The sequence below is a fragment of the Rhineura floridana genome, chromosome 4, assembly GCF_030035675.1.
Source record: "Rhineura floridana isolate rRhiFlo1 chromosome 4, rRhiFlo1.hap2, whole genome shotgun sequence".
Taxonomy (NCBI): domain Eukaryota; kingdom Metazoa; phylum Chordata; class Lepidosauria; order Squamata; family Rhineuridae; genus Rhineura; species Rhineura floridana.
In genome coordinates this window covers 195,818,326-195,842,363 of record NC_084483.1, presented here as the reverse complement: position 1 = coordinate 195,842,363, position 24,038 = coordinate 195,818,326, and the positions used below count along the sequence as shown (strand labels likewise).

General features: G+C 45.2%; 1 protein-coding gene across 2 annotated transcripts in view; it reads right to left on the bottom strand.

The window, feature by feature from the left end:
* SPTBN1 (spectrin beta, non-erythrocytic 1) overlaps nt 1-24,038 on the bottom strand; it is a 262,112-nt gene that overhangs the window by 79,583 nt on the left and 158,491 nt on the right. For both annotated transcript variants that reach the window (XM_061625724.1, XM_061625725.1), the window contains 4 exons: nt 6,831-7,004; nt 4,390-4,481; nt 2,087-2,167; nt 330-445 (listed from right to left, as the gene is read on the bottom strand). In XM_061625724.1, the coding sequence (XP_061481708.1) occupies nt 330-445; nt 2,087-2,167; nt 4,390-4,481; nt 6,831-7,004 (463 nt within the window). The remainder of the gene's footprint in view (nt 1-329; nt 446-2,086; nt 2,168-4,389; nt 4,482-6,830; nt 7,005-24,038) is intronic.

Below are 24,038 nucleotides of genomic sequence, written 5' to 3'. Positions count from 1 at the left end.
TAGAAAACCCTGGTACAGATTTGCTGAGAGATGCATGTGTTTGCTGAGAGATGCTGGCCTCCCTTTTTGGCATCTAGGCAACTCAGCTGATGCATCTGTAGAACTGGTTTCTGATCTGTCCCCGACCTATTGCCACAATTTCTGGGAATGGGTCCCTTTCGCATTACTCTCTAGCAACCCCTTCCCAAACCCTCTGTGTCTTCTTGGCACATTGGCTTGACAAGGTAACAAGCAGTGAAGTTGCCAGGCTCTGGCTGGCAGGGACGGAGGCACTGAGGGTAGGGGAGCACACAAAAGAGACATTTGTTTCAGTGCTTGCAAGTACTTACCCTCTGGGTCCAGGAGTTTAGTAAGGCCAAGGTGCTGCTCTGCAAGGTTAAAAGCGTTCTGGAGATTGTAGTGTGCATTTGATTTCTTCAGCTTATCAAAATCAATGAGATCAGGCCTAAGCAAGGAATGGGGGGGAAATTACCTTGGATTTATTCAGAGCGCACGCCCTTTCCCAGAAAGTGAAAGAATTACAACAAAGTGAGAAATATTATCAAGAGAACTAGAAACACAACGAGTCAAGTCTGCTAGGAATGGGCGCATAAGTTGAATGCAGCTGCACACGCTGTGGGGACCAGTGGATCTGATGTCAGTGGGGCAGTGAATCCGCTCTGGGTTTTAGTTTGAACTTTCAAGGAGCTGTCCAAGCATTTTGGACAGCTCCTCGAAAATTCGGACTAAAACCTGGAGCGGATTCACTGCCCCACTGACATCAGAGCCACCAGTCCCCACTGTACACAGGGCTATGGTGTGCAGTCAGGCAGAGGTTGGTGGTGGCTTCCTGACCTCCCGTCACCGGTACTGCTGTGGTTTATCAAGAGGAGGGCGAGTCAGTGATGCAAGTGCAGCAGTGGAGGTGTTTGCACCGTGCTGACCTCAGCGCCACCTCGCCCCTCTCCCTCCCACTGAGTGGCAGCAGTGCTGGTGATGGAAGCTCAGGCAGGGGCTGCTGCTCCACCCTGCCACCCACTATGGCGTGAACTTACCAACTTTTCATACAGAGACAGATTCATCTATACTGTATTGTCCTTGTGGTGGTGAAGCATCATATCGGGAACCAGGAGGGGACTGGGTGATGGTGACATACAAGAAAATGGCAGGCAGGAGAGGGAGATGCATGCATGCAAGGGGGGGAGAGGAGAGGAAGACGCATGCACCAGGGGCAGAGATTCTCCTACAATCAGATGATCCCCTTGGTAACTGGGAGGGTTCTATACATGATGGAATACACTTTTTTTCAGCCAAATTATTGGCTGCAGGTTTCCAATTTCATTCCGATTCAATTATTACTATTAGATAAAGGACAAGATTCAAAGTGTGTGTCCATGTGTCCAGGGGTGGGGGAAAGACACTGCACAGAGCAGGGGATTTTGTCACTGTTTTCCAGGCAGCAGTTTCCACTGTTGATGAGATAAGCCACTCTTTAACTGGGTCAACAGCTTGTGGTTTTTTTTTCAGTAGAGAAAATTCCTATGGGGAGCAACAAGTAATGAAGCCCCACCTGCATGCACATTTCTCTCTAAGCAGACTCAAGTCACTTTTGTAAACAACAATAAACAAACATATAAATAATAAACATAGTGCCATTTGTGTTACATGGTCCTTTACAGACCAGCATGAGCAAAATTCAGGCCTCTGCCTCAAGGAGTTTACACTGCAAGTTTAGGCGGGACAATAGAAGGATAAGGATAAAAAGGATGAATCTGAGCAAATGCAAGACATACTTAGAAACCAATCCTATGCACACTTACCTGAGAGTAAGCCCCACTGAACACAGTAGGATTTACCTCCAGGTGCACATGCATAGGACTGGCCTGTTAGTACTTGTTTTGGTTGGGATGGGAGTTACAGGAGTAAGTCAACGTCTTCACAAAAGAGGCGGAGTTCAAAGAGGTAGAGAGAGGCACAGAGAGAGGCGTGGCACAATACAGAAGATCTGGAAGGGGGATCCAGGACTGCTGCTATGACATAAATGGCAATTCTGCATCCGTTGGTCCAGCGCTTAAAAACCTCATCAACTTTTTCGACAAGTGCCCACCTGTGTTTATGGATTAGCGCGTTGAAAGCCATGCCGTCCCTCCAGCTGGTGGTGAAGTTGTGAATGTTGACGTTGGGATAGCTGACACAATAGAAGAATCAAAAGGGAAAATAAAGCAAAACAAAGAAAATGCAATCAATATAGGATTAATGCTCAGAGACATGAATCGATGAGTGGCATCAAGCAGCTGCTCGAGTCAGCCAAAAATGTTGTACTGAAGCAGCCTTCAGGTCATTAGTAGACCGTTTTCAAGTGGACCTTGGGAGGGCAAAACAGGAAACGTCCCGCCATATAACCCACCGGCAACTCCACTTAAACAACATTAAAAAAAAAAACAGTGGGAGATTCAGGTATGGAACAGATAACTGACATTGACTGTTGGGGAAATGGAACTATTATTAAGAGGGAGATCCTCTGAAGCCCAATCGGGTATCAGGAGGGAAAAAGCCTTACCATAAAGTATATAACCTGTCCAGTCACTTCGATCCCCGAGATAGACTCCTAAGTAGGGCTGTAGGCTCCCAAGTCTTATGTCCACTAAGACCATCTCAACCTGCATCTGTATTGTAACTGTTTTTATAGGTGGAATTGTTTTTTAATATTGGTATTGTTTTTATATATGGGACTGTTCTTAATGGTTTTTGCAGTTCTTTTGCAGCTGTACGATTGTAGCTGTTTTGTTTTATAATTGTCTATTTTATGACTGTAACCTGTCCTGAGATCTTGTAGTGAAGGGCAGGTAAGAAATCTAATAAAATATGAACGAACAAACACATGAGACAAACCAGGATCTTTTGGAATATGCTTCCAATGAGCATCAGGCAGGTACATAGACTATTGGCATGTAGAGGCCTGCTTAAAACTCATCTGCTCACCCAGGCTTTCCCTGAGGAGCGATCCAACTATATTGATGTATTAAGCTGATCTACTGAACTGTGATGTATTTTGTACTTGTTTTATGAATGTAATTTTATTGTTGATTTTTATGCCGTTTACTGCAATGATTTTTTTTCCCTTCATGTTGGCGGTATAGAAAGTTTTGCAAATAAATAAATTAAAATTAAAAAGCGCAGCGTCACTGCAGCTGGTAGGGGAGGGCAGGAGAAGGAATCTGTCAAGGAAAGGGAGCCCTTCAGGTGACAGCATGGCAGGCGAGGATGCAAGCAAATGGGAAGCCTAAGCCTCTGGCAAGATGCCCCACTTGGGCAGCCCAGCGGGTTGGCCAATCCATGCCAAAACAGGAAGCAAGGAGATGGAAGAACGTTCTAGAACAGGGATGGGGAATCTTTTTCAGCTCAAGGGCCACATTCCCTTCTGGACAACCTTCTGAGGGCCATATGGCAAAGGTGGGCTAGGCCAAAGGCAAGAGTGGGCAGAGCAACAAATGTAAACTGCAGCTCCCTTCAATGGGATAGATGATCCCTGCTAGCATTACTCACACAGAGATAATCTGGAAGCCGAGGTCAGGGTGCCTCCCTGGGGCAGCATAGGGCAGGGCTTACTCTTAGCATTTTTTTTTAATCTTTAACCTTTATTAAGAAAATCGCACATACAGACCAGAGGAAACTAATGCAAAACATAAAATAATATGGATCATAGTGGGATGGGCTAAACAAAATAGAGATAACGCGACTAAGAGGTTACTCTTAGCATTATTAAAGGGAAATGCACATGTCCAGGTCCCACAGAGTTTACCACATGAGAGTCTACCAGACCCCAGCTAAGAAATCTGGGCTTCCAGCGTCAAGGTTCCAAAATGGAAGTGGATGCCTCAAATCATCTGTTCCGTCTCAGAGGAACACAGGAACCTGCCTTATATTGAGTCCAGACCGTTCATCTGTCTAGCCCAGTATTCTTGACACTGACAAGCAGCAGTTCTCCAGGATCTCAGGCAGGTGTTTCTCCCATCCCTACCTGGAGAGGCCAGGGATTGAACCTAAGACCTTTTGCATACGAAACATGTGCTCTACCACACAGAGGCTTCTGGGGAGACAGCCACTTTAAACACACAACTTCTGCAAAGCAGGCACCCCCTCAGTTCCATATCTGGCGATGGCGGCTGTTACCAGTGCAATAGCGTTGATATGAGCCACAGTATCCCCAAAGTTCCTGTGCCAGCACATATTGCTGGCAGAACACCAGAAGCTATGATGCTACCCTGAAGAAGAAAGGGTGGTATTCACTGCCTCTAGGGTGGGGCTGATGGAAGTTGTAGCGCAAAACATCCAGAGGGCACCAGGCTGGGGAAAGCTCCCATAATACGTTGCAAGGGGTGTCTACATAACCATTTCATTCAAACTCACCCAGCTGTCTTCATCTGGCACCACAACAGCAGCGCATCTTTTGCAGATTTCTTCTCCTTGTTGTCTTCCGTTTCAACACTGATATCCTGGATCTGGAATGCCACGCATCAGCATGAACAGCAATGCATTTGTCAATTTCTCAGCCCCTTTGTTTTATACAGCCTCCATGCTTCTGAGAGGACAATGTCACTATGGGAAACTAATAACCAGCACACACACGCACGTAAACACGTTTAAAGCAAGTGTGCCTAGAATTCCCAATTTCTCTGATCTGAAGGGTTTTCTCCCAGTATATGTGCAAAATAACATTGTGAAGAAGAAGAGAGCTGCCTACCTCCAGTTCTACAGGAGCATGTTTTGCAAAGATTGGGAGTGATCCAGCCCAGACAAAGTACCCAAGTCCCATGGATTTCAACATGACTTTAAAGCCCTGAACTTTGGTTTGTGCCTATAAACTCCCTGAGGTTTAAAGCCTTGATTCCATGGTAAATCACAGTAAACTATGGTCTTCGTTCCAGAGTAAATCGTAGTCCCGATGTACATAATTATGAAATGAAGTGCTGAGAATAAATGTTCCTAGACTTAACCCACAGAGGGAGGTTAGAGAAAATTCTCTAAAGGGGAAGACTGTATATATATTTCAGACTCCTGCCCTGAAGTGGCTTGCCAAGTGGGGCAGAGCTATCATGCCAGCTTCCCAGCAAGCGGGTCGCTCTCGCTTACCGGGAGAGGGGTGAGGAGGACATCCCTTCCCCTCCCGGTTTGGAGGAGTGAGCCACCTTCCAGGAAGCTAGCATAGTGGCTCTGCTTGACCCGCTGAGCTGCTTCTGCTCCTGCCAGAGAGCTGAACGCATGTCATAAGCAGTGATGCATGGGTGGGGGAAGGTGTGAAGAAAGAGCCCTCCTCCCAGCAGCCCTGCACTTGGCAGAGGAAGGAGGGCGAGGCATGCATGAGATCAGGGGAGCTCTAGTGTGGCATGCACACCTGCGGGGCTGCCACTGCCAGCCTGGACCTCCCTTGTCCTTGCTGCTGCCTCACCCTCCTCCATCACCATGAGCACAGCAGAGCTGCCAGGAGGGCCACGCTGCTGTCTCTCCCCACCACCCTAACATGCTACTGTAGCACATAATGCTGAAAGATACCTGAAATGTCATCTCATCCCTTATATACCCAGGAGGTCTGTTTCATGCAACAAAGGAATCAGGCCTTTAGTGTAGTGGCACTGACCCTCAGGAATTCCCTCCCTTTAAGTACTAGACAGGCACCATCTCTGTAATCTTTTCGGCACCTACTGAAGACCTTCTCTTTCAACCAGAGGCCTGTTATCCCAGTCTGCATCTGTGTGGGAATTGCTTTTTAGGATGTTTTAAAGATTTTTTTTTTAAGATGCTTTGTTTCTAAGGTATTTTATAGGTGTTTTTAGTGTTTTACTGCTTGTCTGCCGCCCTGGGCTCCTTCTGGGAGGAAGGGTGGGTTACAAATTTAATAAATAAATAATGCTGAATGTATAGCTTGTGACTACATCTTTGCCTTTCCTTTAATTAATTACAGATGTGGGGGTGTTGTTCTTACTGGAAACCTATTTTTTATTTGCATGCCTTGCTTTGCCCAAGCCACAGGGTGGCTTACAAGAAGACAAACAGATAAAAATCCATAAAATAACACAGTCCTTTAAAAACATATAACAAATCACTGAAGAACAATTACTAATGGAAGCAGCAGCAGAAACAATCAGCACATGGGCAGGCTTGTCTCTTCATTTCCCCCAGTCAGAACAGAAGTTTTTCCTCCTTCCATTGGTGCCAATGACAACTTTCCCCTATGGCTCCTAGTCCTAGCCATGGAAAGGGTGGGGACCATTTTCATTCCAACTGCAGCTTGAGAATGAAGAGATAAGCTTTCCCTCCCCACGTTCAAAGTAAGAATTACCTCCAGCACCAGGAATTAATTAAACCAAAACAAAGGGCACATCTGCACCAGACATGTAAAGCAGAATTATCCCACTGTAAACAGTCATGGCCTCCCCTCCAAAGAATCCTGGGAACTCAAGTTTGTTAAGGGTGCTGAGAGTTCTTAGGAGGCCCCTATTCCCTTCACAGAGCTCCAATTCCCAGAATGGTTTAACAGCCAATCTCTCTTCCCTGGGAACTCTGAGAATTGCAGCTCTGTGAGAGGAATAGGGATCTTCTAACAACTCTCAGCACACGTAACAAACTACGGTTCCCAGGATTCTTTGGGGGAAGCCAGGTCTGTTTAAAGTATTGTGATACTGCTTTAAATGTACAGGGCCAAAACCGTACCAACTCACTATGTGTTTAGTATAATGTGCAGTTTGGCTGTAAGGCAATTCACCTAAGATTGAGGATCCAGGAAGCTGAGAAAGAGCAATCCTAGTTGTACGGACACGTGGGCACAAAGCCAAAGGCAATCTCGTATTTACCTGGAATCTCAATATAATAGTCCAAATAAGGCCAAGAGTTAATCTGTGATTCCCGTCTACGATATCATGGGACCCCATGTTTTCAAGATGCACTCGCTGCTCTTTCAGGAACTGGAGGGCTTTGTCAACGTTTTCCAAGCAATGGATGCGCATCCTTCCCTTTGTTGGCTTTGGCTGCGGATAACATTAAAAATAAACAAATAGGGAAATGAAGCATTGGTTGAAAAGGTAGTAACAGGTACACCATTCTAAATGACCATTTTTAGTGTTCCAGCTGGTAAAGCTACAAGTCCTATTCAAGAACTGAGTGGATGCTTGTGAGGCATGCACAGAGTTTCTACACACAGAGGATTTCCCATTCATTTCAATCGACTGTTCTGCACGTGCAGAGCAGTGCCTGTTGTCAGATGCTCCTCTCCACTGAAGTGCAGCGGGAAGCCCTTGATGGTTAGTAAACCCATCAGGTAAACAGAACTTTTCACTGCATAAGACAAAGATGGATGGGAACAATCGGTTATAGCCTACTAAGTTCTACTCAAAGTAGACCCACTGCAATTAATGGACCTAACTTGGTCACGCCCATTAATTTCAATGAGTTTGGGGTACATACCTCTCTGCCCCTGCTCAGCACTCCCCTTGCCTCTGAGCTTGGGATTGCTCTCTTACTGCTTTTTTAAAATGCCTCTTCTACCACCCAAACATTTCAGCAAAAATCCAGAATTTGCAGTTGGAACAGCGACTAACGCAAACCAAACACATATGCAAGTTTGCATCAGATGTTAAGCTGATGCATCGTGTTTACAATTGGAATAATTAGTAAAGTGAACCAGAACACACATGCAAGTTTATATCAGATATGAAGCTGGATATCTGATGTATACTTACATGTGTGCGTGAAACTGGAAATCATTTGCAACTGGAATAATTAGTAAGGTGAACCAAACACACAGGCAAGGTTGCATCAGATATCAAGCAGGATATTTGATGCAAACTTGCATGCAGACTCTGTTCAACAAATACATTCCACAGTGCAAGGACCTAGATCTCAATGGGCCTAGAGGTCTTACTTAGGCTCTACTGTTCCACAAAGTTTGTAGCACGCACTCTCCATGCACACATGCCAAGCCAGAGACTTTGTTCCCTGGCTTGCCTAAAGTAGGAAGTTAAAATACGGAGTGCACATGATGCTAGTTAAGTTTAACTGGAACACCCCTATTCTTGTGTTCCTGTACTCACATTCCTTGCAGAAGTGGGAAAGTGCTAAACAAGCAAATAATGCTTTGCCTGTAGGCAGTAATGAGGACTGGGAAGAGTCCAGGAAAGAGTCCAGGGAACACTGGCTGCCAACATGTAAACCTCTTTTTAAAAGGGCCAGTCAGAGTTGCAGCAACAACTGATTGAGGAGGCTTTATGAGAAGGGAACTTTACAACTTCTTTCGGGGTCCTTTTTTAAAAAATAAGATAGATGTTAGGAAGAAGAAATTCGTTCCAGCTGCCTTCCATAAAGGAAGAAGAAAGGAGCCAATAATTCAGCAAGGTTAGAGCAAAACATTTGAAACAAAATGCAAATTGTACAAAAACCACATTATAAGCATTTGTCAAGTTGCAGCACTAAAGAGCTCAGTGTGTAGCTCGTAAAAATGAAAACAAAAAGGAGGGGGGGTGGACAGTCAGAGACCAAGCTGTCTCCAGAACGATAGTACTTTACAACACTGTAGTTAATTGAAATTCATGGATTTGTTCTAAAGGAACACCAGAGCTAAAACATTTCCCAGAGTTCATCTAGTCTAACCCACAGAATGAGTCATGATTATCCATAACGATACATCCCTAGCAACTCTGGTTCCAGCTTCTGACACAGATCATATAGGTCATGGTAGGGAACCTCAGCCCCAGGGGCTGAATGCGGCCCTCCAGACCTCTCCGTTTGGCCCTAAGAACCCTCATCAGCCCACCCCTTGAGATTTTGCCTAGCTGAGACGTGTCCTTGAACTCTTCACAATGCATCTTGCTTCCCTGGGTGGAGAAGGGTGTGTGATTGTGCACAGAAACAAGCCCATCTATCGTACATAGATAAAATTTATATTTACTGCTCTGCCCACTTTTGCCTCTGCACCTGCCCATCACTGGCATGCAGCCCTCGTAAGGTTGCCCAGAAGGGAATTTGGCCCTTGGAGCCCTGATCCAAACACAGGCATTGTCTTCTGTGTCAGCCATCTGTTGGGAATGCTTTGATTTGGATTCCTGCATTGAGCAGGGGGTTGGACTTGATGGCCTTATAGGCCCCTTCCAACTCTACTATTCTATGATTCTACTTTCCTATTTCTGCTCTGTTTCTTGGCTTTCTTATCACTCAAGGTGTTGAAACTTCCTGGAAGGCACATCTGGCTCAGGAGCCATCAAGAAAAATTCTGTCTTGATCGCCACAAATGAACCAAGAAGGAGGAAAAATATTAAAACATATTTGCTCCCTGCACAATTCTGGAAGAGCTTCCAGGTCCACTGGAGTTTACAAGTGGAAGGGCTCTGAATGCCACAACAGCCCCACTTTGGCAGGGGCTTCTCTTGAGGGCTGCACTCCCTTAGGGGTAATCTGTCAGGGGCCACATGCCAACGGTGGGTGGGGCTGAAGCCAACAGTGGGTGGAGCCAAGGTCCAAAACTGGGTGGAGCTACCCTTTTTCCTCACCCAACATTTTCTGCCATCCCCTTCCTTCTTTCCCTCCCCACCCAGTAGGGGAGCGGCAGATGGTTCTTGCAAGATATCTGAACTGATTGCTTGCGGGTGGCTTCCCCACTCCTCTTTCTACTGCTACATCCATTTTGGCTCCCCCACCCACCCACCCCTCCCCAATTTCCTCCCACTTGCTTTCCTCTCCCTCTGGGCTCCCCACACACACACACGTGAAAGGAACTGCAAGAAATTAGGCTGAGGACTGCTGATCCCCACCCCGGCACTATGGGAATGGGATTTCCAGTATATAAAGGCACCTCTTCATTCAGTAAGGTTAACATATCTCAAGGTTGGACCCAAAGTTTCAGGGTTTGCATCTTCCCTGGAGACCCTGAGGAGGAGATGAAAGGCCAGAGCAAAGGCAGCTCCCCATCCTGTGCCTGGCTTAATAATTTCTGCTATGTGCTATGCCCATCAGGCTCCAGGCTCTGCCCCTTCCGTTTCCTGCCAGGTGACATTCTCTGATCCTTGCCAAATGCTGCTAGGGTCTGTCTTGCTCCACCAGGTCCTCACCCCGTAGCTCCCAGGCTCTTCTCCCTTTCAGAAGGCCAGCCAATCCCAGGCCAGGGCACAGTATGGTGCCCTTGAGACCTCCCCCCCGCACCCCGCTCACTGCCTCTGTGGTCACGATTTTCATGCAGCATTTCCTTCGCTTTTCATTCAGTAAATGTGATTTAACTAGTAACTGAAAGAGCTGCAGCGAAAAGCAGAAGCTGAGACAGCTGTGGTATGTATCCCAGGGAAACTTGGTGTCAACATCTGGCTTAAACATTAGTATTTTGCTATGGTCACCCTTTTCTGACACCAGCGGCTCGGAAGTAAGAAGTTTCACTTCGTATTGCTGCAACTTGTCACAATGCTTACTTTGGGGGTAGAATAGCAGGGATCCATTTGGATCAAGAGCATTCAGAGAACAGACCTCATTTGTTTTACTAGATATTGGTAACGGGACCCAGAAAATTATCCTGTCTCTTTAACAGCTCCACAGATGTAACTGGGGGGGGGGAGAGAGCTAAATGGCTGCGTACACATTATATATTTAAAGCACATGACTTCCCCCAAAGAATTCTGGGAAATACAGCTTACTCCTCAAAGAACTATGATTCCCAGCACCATGAACAAACTGCAGTTTCCAGGATTCTTTGGGGGGGAGTCATGTGCTTTAAATGAGGGGTTCCCAAACTGTGGTCCGTGGACCCCCAGTGGTCCATAAGCTTCATTCTGGTGGTCCATGGCATGTCTGTGAAGAACAGAAGCTGTGAAAGGCAGACACAGCATATTAAATATTCACATTGATTTTGAATTCTATTTTTATTGTTTCTTTTATTTCTTACTTTTTCTTATTTTTCATCGTACTGTATATCGCATTCTATGGAATTGTGATACAGTAAAATCCAAGATTGTGGTGGTGGTGGTGGTTAAAATGTTTTGTTGTCATTGTGTTTGCCACCATGGGCTTCTTCGGGAGGAAGGGCGGGATATAAATTTAATAAATAATAACAAATAATAATGTAAGAATGTAAGAAGAGCCTGCTGGATCAGGCCAGTGGCCCATCTAGTCCAGCACCCTGTTCTCACAGTGGCCAACCAGGTGCCTGGGGGAAGCCCACAAGCAGGACCTGAGTGCAAGAACACTCTCCCCTCCTGAGGCTTAAATAAAATGAGAAATAAAAGCAAGAAAAATACACAAGAAAATCATACCGCATCTAGCACAGCACCTTACAATTGCTACAAAAGGCAGACAAATCATTAAGTGGTCTGCCAACCCTTAGCAATGTCCAAATGGTCCATGGGGCAAAGTTTGGGAACCACTAGTGTAAAGTGAGTATGCAGCCAGTGTCTCCAGTGGGGAGCCTCCTCTACTTGTGCAGGTTCTCCACCAATTGAGAATCTTGGACAATCAGACAGCCTAAATAAGTGTTCTCCACCTTGAGTCTCCAGATGTTGTTGGACTACAACTCCCATCATCCCCATCAAGCTTAGCCAATGGTCAGGGATGGTGAGAGTTGTAGTCCAATAACATCTGGGAACCCAAGGTTGATGAACACAATTCCAAACAATGTGGGTAAGCCTACCAGGGTGGAGAAGACTTCCCACTGCCGATGTTCGCCCTCCAACACATGATGTTTTAGAGTGTTTTTAGTGCTTATGTTTGCCACCCTGGGCTCCTACTGGGAGGTGGGGGGGATATAAATCTAATAAATAAATAAATAATGCATGAAGGGTGTCGGAGGGTGCAGTCACACTGTACATTTATTCCACTATTATTCCACTTGAAACAGTCATGGCTTCCCCCAAAGAATCCTGTGAAGTGTAGTTTGTGAAGGGTGCTGAGAGTTGTTAGGAGCCCCCTGTTCACTTCACAGACCTGCAATTCCCAGAGTTCCCTGGGAAATGGGATTGTTAAACCACTCAGGGAATTGTAGCTCTTGGAGGAGAATCGGAGTCTCCAAACAACTCTTCACAAACTATGCTTCCCAAGATTCTTTGGGGGAAGCCATGACTGTTTCAAGTGGAATAATAATAGTGGAATAAATGTATGGTGTGAATGTAGCCAGAGACAGACATGGTGATGCAACAGAGGAGGCAGTACTAGCATGCTTATTCCCACTCTTCCCCTCATTGCATGAGGAGCATAATAGCTGAAAAGGGTTCCTACAGTCTGCCATTCCCTTTCCAATCAGAGCAGAAAGAATGTGAAGAAAAATCATTTCCCTCCTCATTGCCACCTTTTCTTGGGCTGACTGGTAACAGTGGAACTCACAGCCTAGTGAAGGTTGCACGCTTCTCACCTTCCTGTTTTGGATGCATTCACTGCAAACATTTCTGAACCTTCCATCCAAAAGTTCAAAGCGGCTTACCATCCAACATGAAAACCAGATTTATTTATTTGTTTGTTTTAAAAAACCAAAACCAAAACCATTCCCAACTGTTCCACCACCTTCCTTGTGAGCCAGGACTAAAATAAGCCACAGTTCTTGATACCTAAATGTTTCGTGTAAATACAGCCTTGCCCCAACCTGGTCCCCTCCAGTTGTTTTGGACTACAAATCCCATCACCCCTGACCATTGGCCATGCCGGCAGGGGCTAATGGGAGTTGTAGTCCAAACCATTTGTTGGGCACCATGTTGGGGAAGGAAGCCATAGGCTAAGACCAAACCCTTCTTGGGAACCTCTCTTGGGAGACGCAGCCTGATGTGGAGAATAGAATGAAACCATGACAGACTAGTTGTTTTTCAGCTAGTTTGGAAAGTAACTGTCTGCAGAGCCAACAAAGCTTAATTATCACTGTCAGAACAGAGTTGATGGTAATTAAGACCTGTGGGTTGGAGGAATCTCACTCTGTTGCCTATCAGCTGATTTGTGGCAAGAGGGAGAGGAGATTAATTTTGACCTCCAGCATAACTAAGAACCATTGCAATGACTGCCACTGGTAATCACTGTTTTTGAGCATGGTTGCACAACAGTGGGTTTTTTTAAAAAATGAAGCAGGACTAAAAAATAACTGCTCAATGGTTAGCTGTGCACATCTAGCCTTACTTTTTGCACCGTGAAAAAACAACAACAACACTTTATGGACTTAAGTTCAGCTACTTCAAAATGGTTTAATCAGGTTAATCAAGACCCCTAATTTTCATCTTCAGCTCACTGGGAAATATGGAGACCTGTGGAAGTAAATGTGGATAGAATCTCACCAGAAAGATACTTAGAAGCAAAGACAGTGGAAAGTTCTCCTATCAATACTATAAGCTCTCCTATCAATGCTCAATCCTTCAGCACTAGAGCAAGTATGAATAATTTTGCAATGGACACCATTTACTTCTAGAACACCCTTCACCAGCCCAGCATCCTTCAGATATTGTGGACTACAGCTCCCATAATCCCTGACAATTGGCCATGATAGCTGGGGCTGATGGGAGCTGCAGTCCATCTGGAGGGCACCCAGTTGGGGAAGGCAGACTTACAGTGACCACATGTAACAGAGGATAGGATGTCTATACCTTTAATAGTTGGGTAGAAGAATGAATTTGGGCAAGTGCAGAATGTTGCTTGTTGTGCTGAAGCACTGCAAGCTGCCGGCCAAAATTCCATCTCTAACACCAGGGATTTTCTTTATCCAGGTGAGTGGCAGAGCACCTGCTTTGAATGAAGAAAGTCCCAAATTGAAAGCTTGGCCTCTCCAGGTAGGGCCAGGAATGTACCTAGTCCAGAATCCTGAAGAGCCGCTGCCAGTCAGTGCAGTCAATACTGAACTAGATGGACCAATGGTCTGACTCAGTATAAAGCAACTTCCTCTGTTCCAGGGAATACCTGAGTATTCCTTGGAAATTTATGATGGTTTCTTCAATTAGAAGATCCATAACAACGTACAGGTTTTCCTGACGGACAGCTTGACCACAATTAATGTGCAGCAACAGGGAAGTGTTGGTGATCTTTCACAATGATACCTCAGCCTATCTGGAGCCTGGACTCTATATAGAGCCCTGAAAGAGGCAGTGATCTGACAACTCCTGAAAAAGCCCACCTTGGACCCATTGCTTTGCGACAATTACCGACTGGTCGCAAATACCCCCTTCTTAGGGAAGGCAATTGAGAGGATTGTGGCGCAGCAATTGCAAATACTCTTGGATGAAACAGATTATCTTAACCCATTCCAGTCTGGGTTCAGGCCTGGTTATGGGACTGAATCGGCCTTGGTCACCCTGATGGATGATCTTTATCGGGAGAAGGACAGGGGGAGTGCGCCCCTGTTACTCTTACTTGATCTCTCAGCGGCTTTTGATACCATTGACCATGGTATCCTTCTGGGCCGACTTGGTGAGATGGGTATTGGAGGCACTGTTTTACAGTGGTTCCAATCCTATCTTCGAGGTTGTTTTCAGAGAATAGCATTGGGTGATTGTCTTTCGGCCCTCTGGCAGTTGTGCTGTGGGGTACCACAGAGTACCATCTTGTCCCCCATGCTGTTTAACATCTATATGAAGCCCTTGGAAGTGGTTGTCAGGAGATTTGGGGCAAGGTACCAGCAGTATGCTGACCATACCCAGCTCTATTTCTCTGTAACACCTGAATCAGGAGAGGCTGTGCAAGCCCTGGACCGCTGCCTGGACTTGGTAGTGGGCTGGATGAGGGCCAATAAACTGAGTCTGAATCCTAGCAAGACAGAGGCGCTGTGGGTTGGTGGTTCCCGAGTTGAGATAATTGGTCAGTTGCCTGCTTTGGATGGGGTTGTACTCCCTCTGAAAGAGCAAGTTCATAGTCTTGGGGTGCTTCTGGATCCATCTTTGTTGCTAGAGGCCCAGGTGACCTCAGTGGCTAGGAGTGCCTTTTACCAGCTGAAGCTGGTAAGTGAGCTGTGACCGTTTCTGGACAGGGATAGCCTGACCACTGTTATCCACGCACTGGTAACCTCCAGGCTGGATTACTGTAATGCGCTCTACGTGGTACTGCCCTTGAGGTGGGTCCAGAAGCTGCAGCTGGTGCAAAATGCGACTACTCAACTGATCAGTGGGGCAGGGTATCTCCAACATGTCACCCCACTGCTGAAAGAATTGCACTGGCTGCCCATTTGCTACTAGGCTAAGTTCAAGGTTCTAGTTTTGGGGTACAAAGCCCTATACAGCTCAGGACCAGGATACCTGAAAGACCGTCTTACTCCTTATATACCCAGTCAATCGTTACACTCTGCAAGTGAGGACCTCCTGCAGATACCATCTTATCAGGAGGTTCGTTCTGCACAACATAGGAAACAGACCTTTAGTGTGGTGGCAGCTACCCTGTGGAATTCCCTCCCCTTAAATATTAGACCGGCACCTATTGAAGACCTTCCTCTTTCAACAAGCCTTTTAAGTTGAGACCTTATCCCAGCCTGCATCCGTGTTGGAATGTTTTTAAACCTTTTTAAAAAAATGTTTTTAAAGATGTTCGTTTTAATGTATTTTAAAGTCTGTTTTTATGATGTTTAAAGCGTTTTTAGTGCTTTTGTTTGCTGCCCTGGGCGCCTGCTGGAAGGAAGGGCGGAATATAAATAAATAAATAAATCTGCATCCTAGAACACATCGTGGAATCTTCTACAATGTGCAGGGCTTCTGTGGTAGAGTCGCTGATGTAGAAAATGTTTCCTGAAGGTAGAGATCTTTACAAAAACAGCATATTTGTAAACTTGCCTGGTCACCATGGGCGATTTGGATTTGTATGCAGGTGAGTGACCAGGCCAGCAGAAGAGGGATGGTTTGTTCCATCCCTCCTCTCTGCCAGGTTGTTTTGTTTTTATCCTGCTTGTGAAGAAGGAGGACTCCCCTTCCTTCACAGCCAGTACAGAAATACAGGCTATGGCTGTTAACTAGCCTAGTTATATTTAAAAACCAGACTAGTAACTTTTGTGGAACTTATTTGCAAGCCTCTATTAACACCTAACAGGAGCTCTGTACTCTACATTATAGCATCTGATCCCCCTGTCTATGCTCTGTTTCAACCCTAGATATTAGCTTCTGGCAATGAAGTGACAATGGGGACTTGATTTTCAAAACAACATATATTCATGTACAAAAGAATGGGTTGCTTTTGAATCTTGAGATCTATTATGGTCCAGCGGATGCATAGCAAGTTAAGCCTGGAGCTGAAGGTTTTAAGATTTAATTGCTTCCTCTGTTATTGGATTAATAACAACATACTCCACAGACTTACAGCACGATATTCACTGATATAAATAATAATAAACACAGTTCCTCCTCTTTCGGTCCTTTAAATAAGACTACTAAACCAAGGAAATGGGATGAGGAGGTTGGACAGTGAGGAATGCAAACTGGCTTCCTCTGCTCACTGTGTTTATGTTTGTTTAAGAATTTCAGTTATGTGCTGGACACACATAAAGCAAGGCAACCTAAATTCCTTCTAATCTTCCCCTCTTGGTTCAATAACGGGCAAACTCAACAGAGAGAATCTGTTTATGTGAGCTGACCTTTGGGGCTTCGAGGAATTATAAAGAAATTATTGTTAAAGGACTGAGCAGTTTTAAAGTGCAGTTTTATATAACTGCGCCTCGTGTTTGCGTTACTGTTTGGGAGCGGAAGGAACCCAAAGTGCTGTAGCCTTTTCATGCTGACTGGATTTGTTTCCACTTCTCAAATAGGAAAATACTCCCTTGTGCCTTTCAAATTATCTGGCCAATTGACCCTTAGGGACTAACCTCTCGACTTAAAACCTGCTCATTTCTCCTTTGTAGTATGACAGCGATTTTCCTTCACTTTCCTAACATACTTTTGGATTTGGACAACAACTAAGAGGCTGTGCAATGAAATGTCTTTAAGAATTAATACAGATGAGTTCTGCTGAATCGGTAAAGAGCCACAGCTCAGTAGCAGAGAAGGTCCCTGGTTCAATCCCCGGCAACTCCAGGTAGGGCTGGACAGAACATAAGAACATAAGAAGAGCCTGCTGGATCACGCCAGTGGCCCATCTAGTCCAGCATCCTGTTCTCACAGTGGCCAACCAGGTGCCTGGGGGAAGCCTGCAAGCAGGACCCGAGTGCAAGAACACTCTCCCCTCCTGAGGCTTCCGGAAACTGGTTTTCAGAAGCATGCTGCCTCTGACTAGGGTGGCACAGCACAGCCATCACGGCTAGTAGCCATTGATAGCCCTGTCCTCCATGAATTTGTCTAATCTTCTTTTAAAGCCATCCAAGCTGGTGGCCATTACTGCATCTTGTGGGAGCAAATTCCAGAGTTTAACTATGCGCTGAGTAAAGAAGTACTTCCTTTTGTCTGTCCTGAATCTTCCAACATTCAGCTTCTTTGAATGTCCACGAGTTCTAGTATTATGAGAGAGGGAGAAGAACTTTTCTCTATCCACTTTCTCAAGGCCATGCATAATTTTATACACTTCTATCATGTCTCCTCTGACCCGCCTTTTCTCTAAACTAAAAAGCCCCAAATGCTGCAACCTTTCCTCGTAAGGGAGTCGCTCCATCCCCTTGATCATTCTGGTTGCCCTCTTCTGAACCTTTTCCAACTCTATAATATCCTTTCTGAGATGAGGCGACCAGAACTGTACACAGTATTCCAAATGCGGCCGCACCATAGATTTATACAACGGCATTATGATATCGGCTGTTTTATTTTCAATACCTTTCCTAATTATCGCTAGCATGGAATTTGCCTTTTTCACAGCTGCCGCACACTGGATCGACATTTTCATCGTGCTGTCCACTACAACCCCGAGGTCTCTCTCCTGGTCGGTTCAGACCCCATGAGCGTATATGTGAAATTCAGATTTTTTGCTCCAATATGCATAATTTTACACTTGTTTATATTGAATTGCATTTGCCATTTTTCTGCCCATTCACTCAGTTTGGAGAGGTCTTTTTGGAGCTCTTCGCAATCCCTTTTTGTTTTAACAACCCTGAACAATTTAATGTCGTCAGCAAACTTGGCCACTTCACTGCTCACTCCTAATTCTAGGTCATTAATGAACAAGTTGAAAAGTACAGGTCCCAATACCGATCCTTGAGGGACTCCACTTTCTACAGCCCTCCATTGGGAGAACTGTCCGTTTATTCCTACTCTCTGCTTTCTGCTTCTTAACCAATTCCTTATCCACAAGAGGACCTCTCCTCTTATTCCATGACTGCTAAGCTTCCTCAGAAGTCTTTGGTGAGGTACCTTGTCAAACGCTTTTTGAAAGTCTAAGTACACTATGTCCACTGGATCACCTCTATCTATATGCTTGTTGACACTCTCAAAGAATTCTAATAGGTTACTGAGACAGGACTTTCCCTTGCAGAAGCCATGCTGGCTCTGCTTCAGCAAGGCTTGTTCTTCTATGTGCTTAGTTAATCTAGCTTTAATAATACTTTCTACCAGTTTTCCAGGGACAGAAGTTAAGCTAACTGGCCTGTAATTTCCGGGATCCCCTCTGGATCCCTTTTTGAAGATTGGCGTTACATTTGCCACTTTCCAGTTCTCAGGCACGGAGGAGGACCCAAGGGACGAGCTACATATTTTAGTTAGCAGATCAGCAATTTCACCTTTGAGTTCTTTGAGAACTCTCGGGTGGATGCCATCCGGGCCCGGTGATTTGTCAGTTTTTATATTGTCCATTAAGCTTAGAACTTCCTCTCTCGTTACCACTATTTGTCTCAGTTCCTCAGAATCCCTTCCTGCAAATGTTAGTTCAGGTTCAGGGATCTGCCCTATATCTTCCACTGTGAAGACAGATGCAAAGAATTCATTTAGCTTCTCTGCAATCTCCTTATCGTTCTTTAGTACACCTTTGACTCCCTTATCATCCAAGGGTCCAATCGCCTCCCTAGATGGTCTCCTGCTTTGAATGTATTTATAGAATTTTTTGTTGTTGGTTTTTATGTTCTTAGCAATGTGCTCCTCAAATTCTTTTTTAGCATCCCTTATTGTCTTCTTGCATTTCTTTTGCCAGAGTTTGTGTTCTATTTTATTTTCTTCATTCGGACAAAACTTCCATTTTTTGAAGGAAGACTTTTTGCCTCTAAGAGCTTCCTTGACTTTGCTCGTTAACCATGCTGGCATCTTCTTGGCCCTGGCGGTACCTTTTCTGATCTGTGGTATGCACTCCAGTTGAGCTTCTAATATAGCGTTTTTAAACAACTTCCAAGCATTTTCGAGTGATGTGACCCTCTGGACTTTGTTTTTCAGCTTTCTTTTTACCAATCCCCTCATTTTTGTGAAGTTTCCTCTTTTGAAGTCAAATGTGACCGTGTTGGATTTTCGTGGCAATTGGCCATTTACATGTATGTTTAATTTAATAGCACTGTGGTCACTGCTCCCAATCGGTTCAACAACACTTACATCTCGCACCAGGTCCCGGTCCCCACTGAGGATTAAGTCCAGGGTTGCCATCCCTCTGGTCGGTTCCATGACCAACTGGTCTAGGGAATAGTCATTTAGAATATCTAGAAACTTTGCTTCTTTGTCATGACTGGAACACATATGCAGCCAGTCTATGTCCGGGTAGTTGAAGTCACCCATTACTACCACATTTCCTAGTTTGGATGCTTCCTCAATTTCATCTCATCTCAAGGTCTCCCTGAGCATTTTGATCAGGGGGACGATAGATCATTCCCAGTATTAAGTCCCTCCTGGGGCACGGTATCACCACCCACAATGATTCTGTGGAGGAGTCTGCCTCTTTGGGGGTTTCGAGCTTGCTGGATTCAATGCCTTCTTTCACGTATAGAGCGACTCCGCCACCAATACGTCCTTCCCTGTCCTTCCGATATAGTTTATATCCAGGGATAACCGTATCCCACTGGTTTTCTCCATTCCACCAGGTCTCCGTTATGCTCACTATATCAATGCTCTCCTCTAAGACCAAGCACTGCAGTTCTCCCATCTTGGTTCGCAGGCTCCTAGCATTAGCGTACAGGCACTTGTAAGCAGTGTCTCTCTTCAAGTGTCTTTGGCACTTGCGGTTAGGCCTGTGGTAATTTTGCTCTTCTGAATTTATATCCTGTGCCCCTGCTCTCACAATGCCTACTTCTAGGCCTACCCCTTTTAAAATTTCATCATTTCTTTGGTTTTTATCCCAGGGGGGAGGTTTATTCCGAACCGGACCTTTCTCAGCTCCTGTCAGGTTTCCCCCCTCAGTCAGTTTAAAAGCTGCTCTGCCACCTTTTTAATTTTAAGTGCCAGCAGTCTGGTACAGGCCCGGCTTGTCCCAAAATGTTCCCCAGTGCCTAACAAATCCAAACCCTTCCACCCGACACCATCGTCTCATCCACGCATTGAGACTGCGAAGCTGGGCCTGTCTGGCTGGTCCTGAGCGTGGAACCGGTAGCATTTCAGAGAAAGCCACCTTGGAGGTCCTGGCTTTCAGCATCCTACCTAGCAACCTAAATTTTGCTTCCAGGACCTCACGGCTGCATTTCCCCATGTCGTTGGTGCCAACGTGCACCACGACCACTGACTCCTTCCCAGCACTGTCTACCAAACTATCTACCTTGTCTGAAATCCTGGAGAGCTGCTGCCAGTCAGTGCAGGCACTACTGAGCTAGATGGAGCAATGGTCTGACTCAGTATAAGGCAGCTTCCTATGTCCCTATGTGGTTAAGCAGTGGAACAGATATTAATATAGGTGAAAAGGGATGCATAGGTATACTCTCCTCTCATGTATCCACATTCCCTACAACTTCAATGGTTCCAATCAGCCATCTTATAAGGTAAGTATAACATTAAGTTTGCTCGAGTGCAATTTTTTAAAATTAAATTATATTTTAATTTTAAATTCAGCTTCAAAAGATTTTGCAACTGATTGGCCAATGGAAACGTTTTGTTGTAGGCGACTAGTTTGCTCACAGCCTTGTTCTTACAGTTTCCTGGAGTGTGGTTTATGTGGAATAAGACCTGATTGTGACCCAATGAACCCAATGTACAAGTTTATGTAAAAATATTTTCAGTTTTTTTCCTTTTCAGTGTCCAACAAAGAGCATTTAGCACATTTATGCTTTATTACTGTGAGTATAAGAACAACTGAACTCCAGTATCTCTCTCTCTCTTTCTCTCTCTTGTACTTTAAGGAAACTTCCCCTTCTGTTTAAACTTGTGTTTTTTCCCCTTTAGTTTGTGAAATAAAGAATAACAAACAAACAAACCAGGAAGCATCTTGGTAGCAAACCATAGCTTGCCACTGATCTACTGATCTATCTTCAGCATGTCACCATAGCAGCAAGCAATTTCAAGTGATTCTCTCCCAACTGCAGTTCGATACAACATAGCCCCTACTGTTCAGGAGCCCCCCCCCCATGACCCTCTAAAAGGGGCTTTTGATGGATAGAGGATGCTGGTTTTGCAACAATTTCTCTTCTGATTTTATTAACTTATTTGTTTTTAACTGTTATTGTCTATTTTAATTAATGATATTGTAATGTTCTGATTGAATTGCAATTGCGTGCTTTAATTATGTATGTATTTTATGATTGATTATATGTTGTAAACTGCTTAGAAGCTCTTTTCGCATAAGTGGTAAATCAATAATATTTATTTGTTTATTTATTAAATTTATACCCTGTCACTCCTCCTAGAGCCAGTGTGGTGTAGTGGTTAAGGTGTTGGACTACGACCTGGGAGACCAGGGCTCGAATCCCCACACAGCCATGAAGCTCACTGGGTGAACTTGGGCCAGTCACTGCCTCTCAGCCTCAGAGAGAGGCAATGGTAAACCCTCTCTGAATACCACTTACCATGAAAACCTTATTCATAGGGTCGCCTGTAAGTCAGAATTGACTTGAAGGCAGTCCATTTCCATTTCACTCCTCCTAGAAGGAGCCTAGGGCGGCAAACAAAAACACTCTAAAACATCTTAAAAACAAAAGACTTTAAAACATGTTAAAACAAAACATTTTTTAAAACTTCTTTTTAAAAAAGGTTTAAAAACATCTTAAAAACGAATTCCAGCACAGAATCAGACTGGGATAAAGTCTCTGCTTAAAAGGCTTGTTGAAAGAGGAAGGTCTTCAGTAGGTACCGAAAAGATAACAGAGATGGTGCTTGTCTAATATTTAAGGGGAGGGAATTCCAAAGGGTAGGTGCTGCCACACTAAAGGTCCGTTTCCTGTGTTGTGCAGAATGGACCTCCTGATAAGATGGTATCTGCAGAAGGCCCTCACCTGCAGAGCGCAGTGACTGACTGGATATAAAAGGGGTAAGACAATCTTTCAGGTGGTGGTAATAACAACAACAACAACAATGTGTAATATATGAATGGTTAAGTGGAATTGTAAATTGGGGAAACGCAGCATTGGAAATGGCTTAGTGATATCTAAATTCTGGATTGTAAAACCCTGGAAGGCGTCCTTGGCTTTAGACGATCTCTCAGCGGCTTTTGATACTGTCGACCACAGTATCCTTTTACATCGCCTGGAGGGATTGGGAACTGGAGGCACTGTATTACAATGGTTCCGTTCCTTTCTCTCCGATAGGTACCAACAAGTAGCATTGGGGGAGGAGGTTTCAGACCCTTGGCCTCTCAATTGTGGTGTGCCACAGGGCTCTATCCTCTCTCCCATGCTATTTAATATTTATATGAAGCCGCTGGGGACAATCATCAGGAGATTTGGGCTGCAGTGTCACCAATATGCAGATGACACTCAGCTCTATCTTTCATTTAAATCTTCACCAGAGTTGGCTGTGGAGACCTTGTCCAAGTGCCTGGAATCCGTGAGTGGATGGATGGGAAGGAACAAGCTGAAGCTGAACCCCGATAAGACCGAGGTGCTACTTGTGGGGGACAAAAGAAGGTTGGGAGATGTTGACATGAAGTTCAATGGGGTGAGTTTACCCCTGAAGGACCAGGTCCGCAGCCTTGGGGTTGTACTTGACTCCAGGCTGTCCATGGAGGCTCAGATTTCGGCGGTGAGCCGGGCAGCCTGGTATCAACTACACCTCATACAAAGGCTGCAACCCTACCTTCCTGCTCATCAGCTCCCCCTGGTAGTACACGCCCTGGTCACCTCTCGTTTGGACTACTGTAATGCGCTCTACGTGGGGTTACCCTTGAAAACGGTCCGGAAATTACAACTTATACAAAATGCGGCGGCTCGACTACTTACGAATAGTCGCCGCCGGGATCACATCACACCAGTGTTGTTCGATCTACACTGGCTTCCAGTTGTTTTCCGGGCCCAATTCAAGGTGTTGGTATTAACCTTTAAATCCCTATACGGTCTCGGCCCAGTTTATCTTATGGAGCGCCTTCAACGCCACCAATTATGCCGCCCGACAAGATCAGCCACTCAAGGCCTTCTCTCAATCCCGCTGACAAAAACAGCTAGATTGGCGGGTACAAGAGAGAGGGCATTCTCAGTGGCGGCCCCCACTCTCTGGAACTCCCTCCCACAAGATCTCCGGCACGCCTCTTCCCTAAATGTATTCCGTAAAGCCTTAAAGACCTGGCTCTTTCAACAGGCCTTTGGGATCTCCGGGGAGGGTTAATTACTGCGACTGAAATGCCTCCTACCCTGTTTTAATATTGTTGCTGCTGTATTATTCTCATACTGTTTTTTACTGTATTATTGTATTTTATCTCATTGTGTTTTAACTGTTTTGTACGTCGCCTAGAGTGGCCTTTGGCCAGATACGCGACACAGAAATTAAATTTATTATTATTATTTATTATTATATTATTATAATGCCATATAGCAGTGATTCTCAAACGGTGTGCCGTAGCCAAGAGGTGGCTAGGTGTGCCACAAATATTACATCCATGATAGGCTAGGCCCCTTAGAGAATCAATCCGTTACTCGCAGGTAATTTTGCAGCCTTGGTGTGCAACCTGCCCTTAAAAGACATGGCCTCCTCGGCTTCGCTCAGGATGGGCGGCCGCAGCGTGCTGCTCTAGGCGGTCAGGTCTCTGTGACCGAGGTGGCCACCAGTCACCTGACAGCAGGGAAGGGGACAGGGAGGGAGTGTCAGTGCTCACTGTTCACGTGACTGTCCCGAGGTACC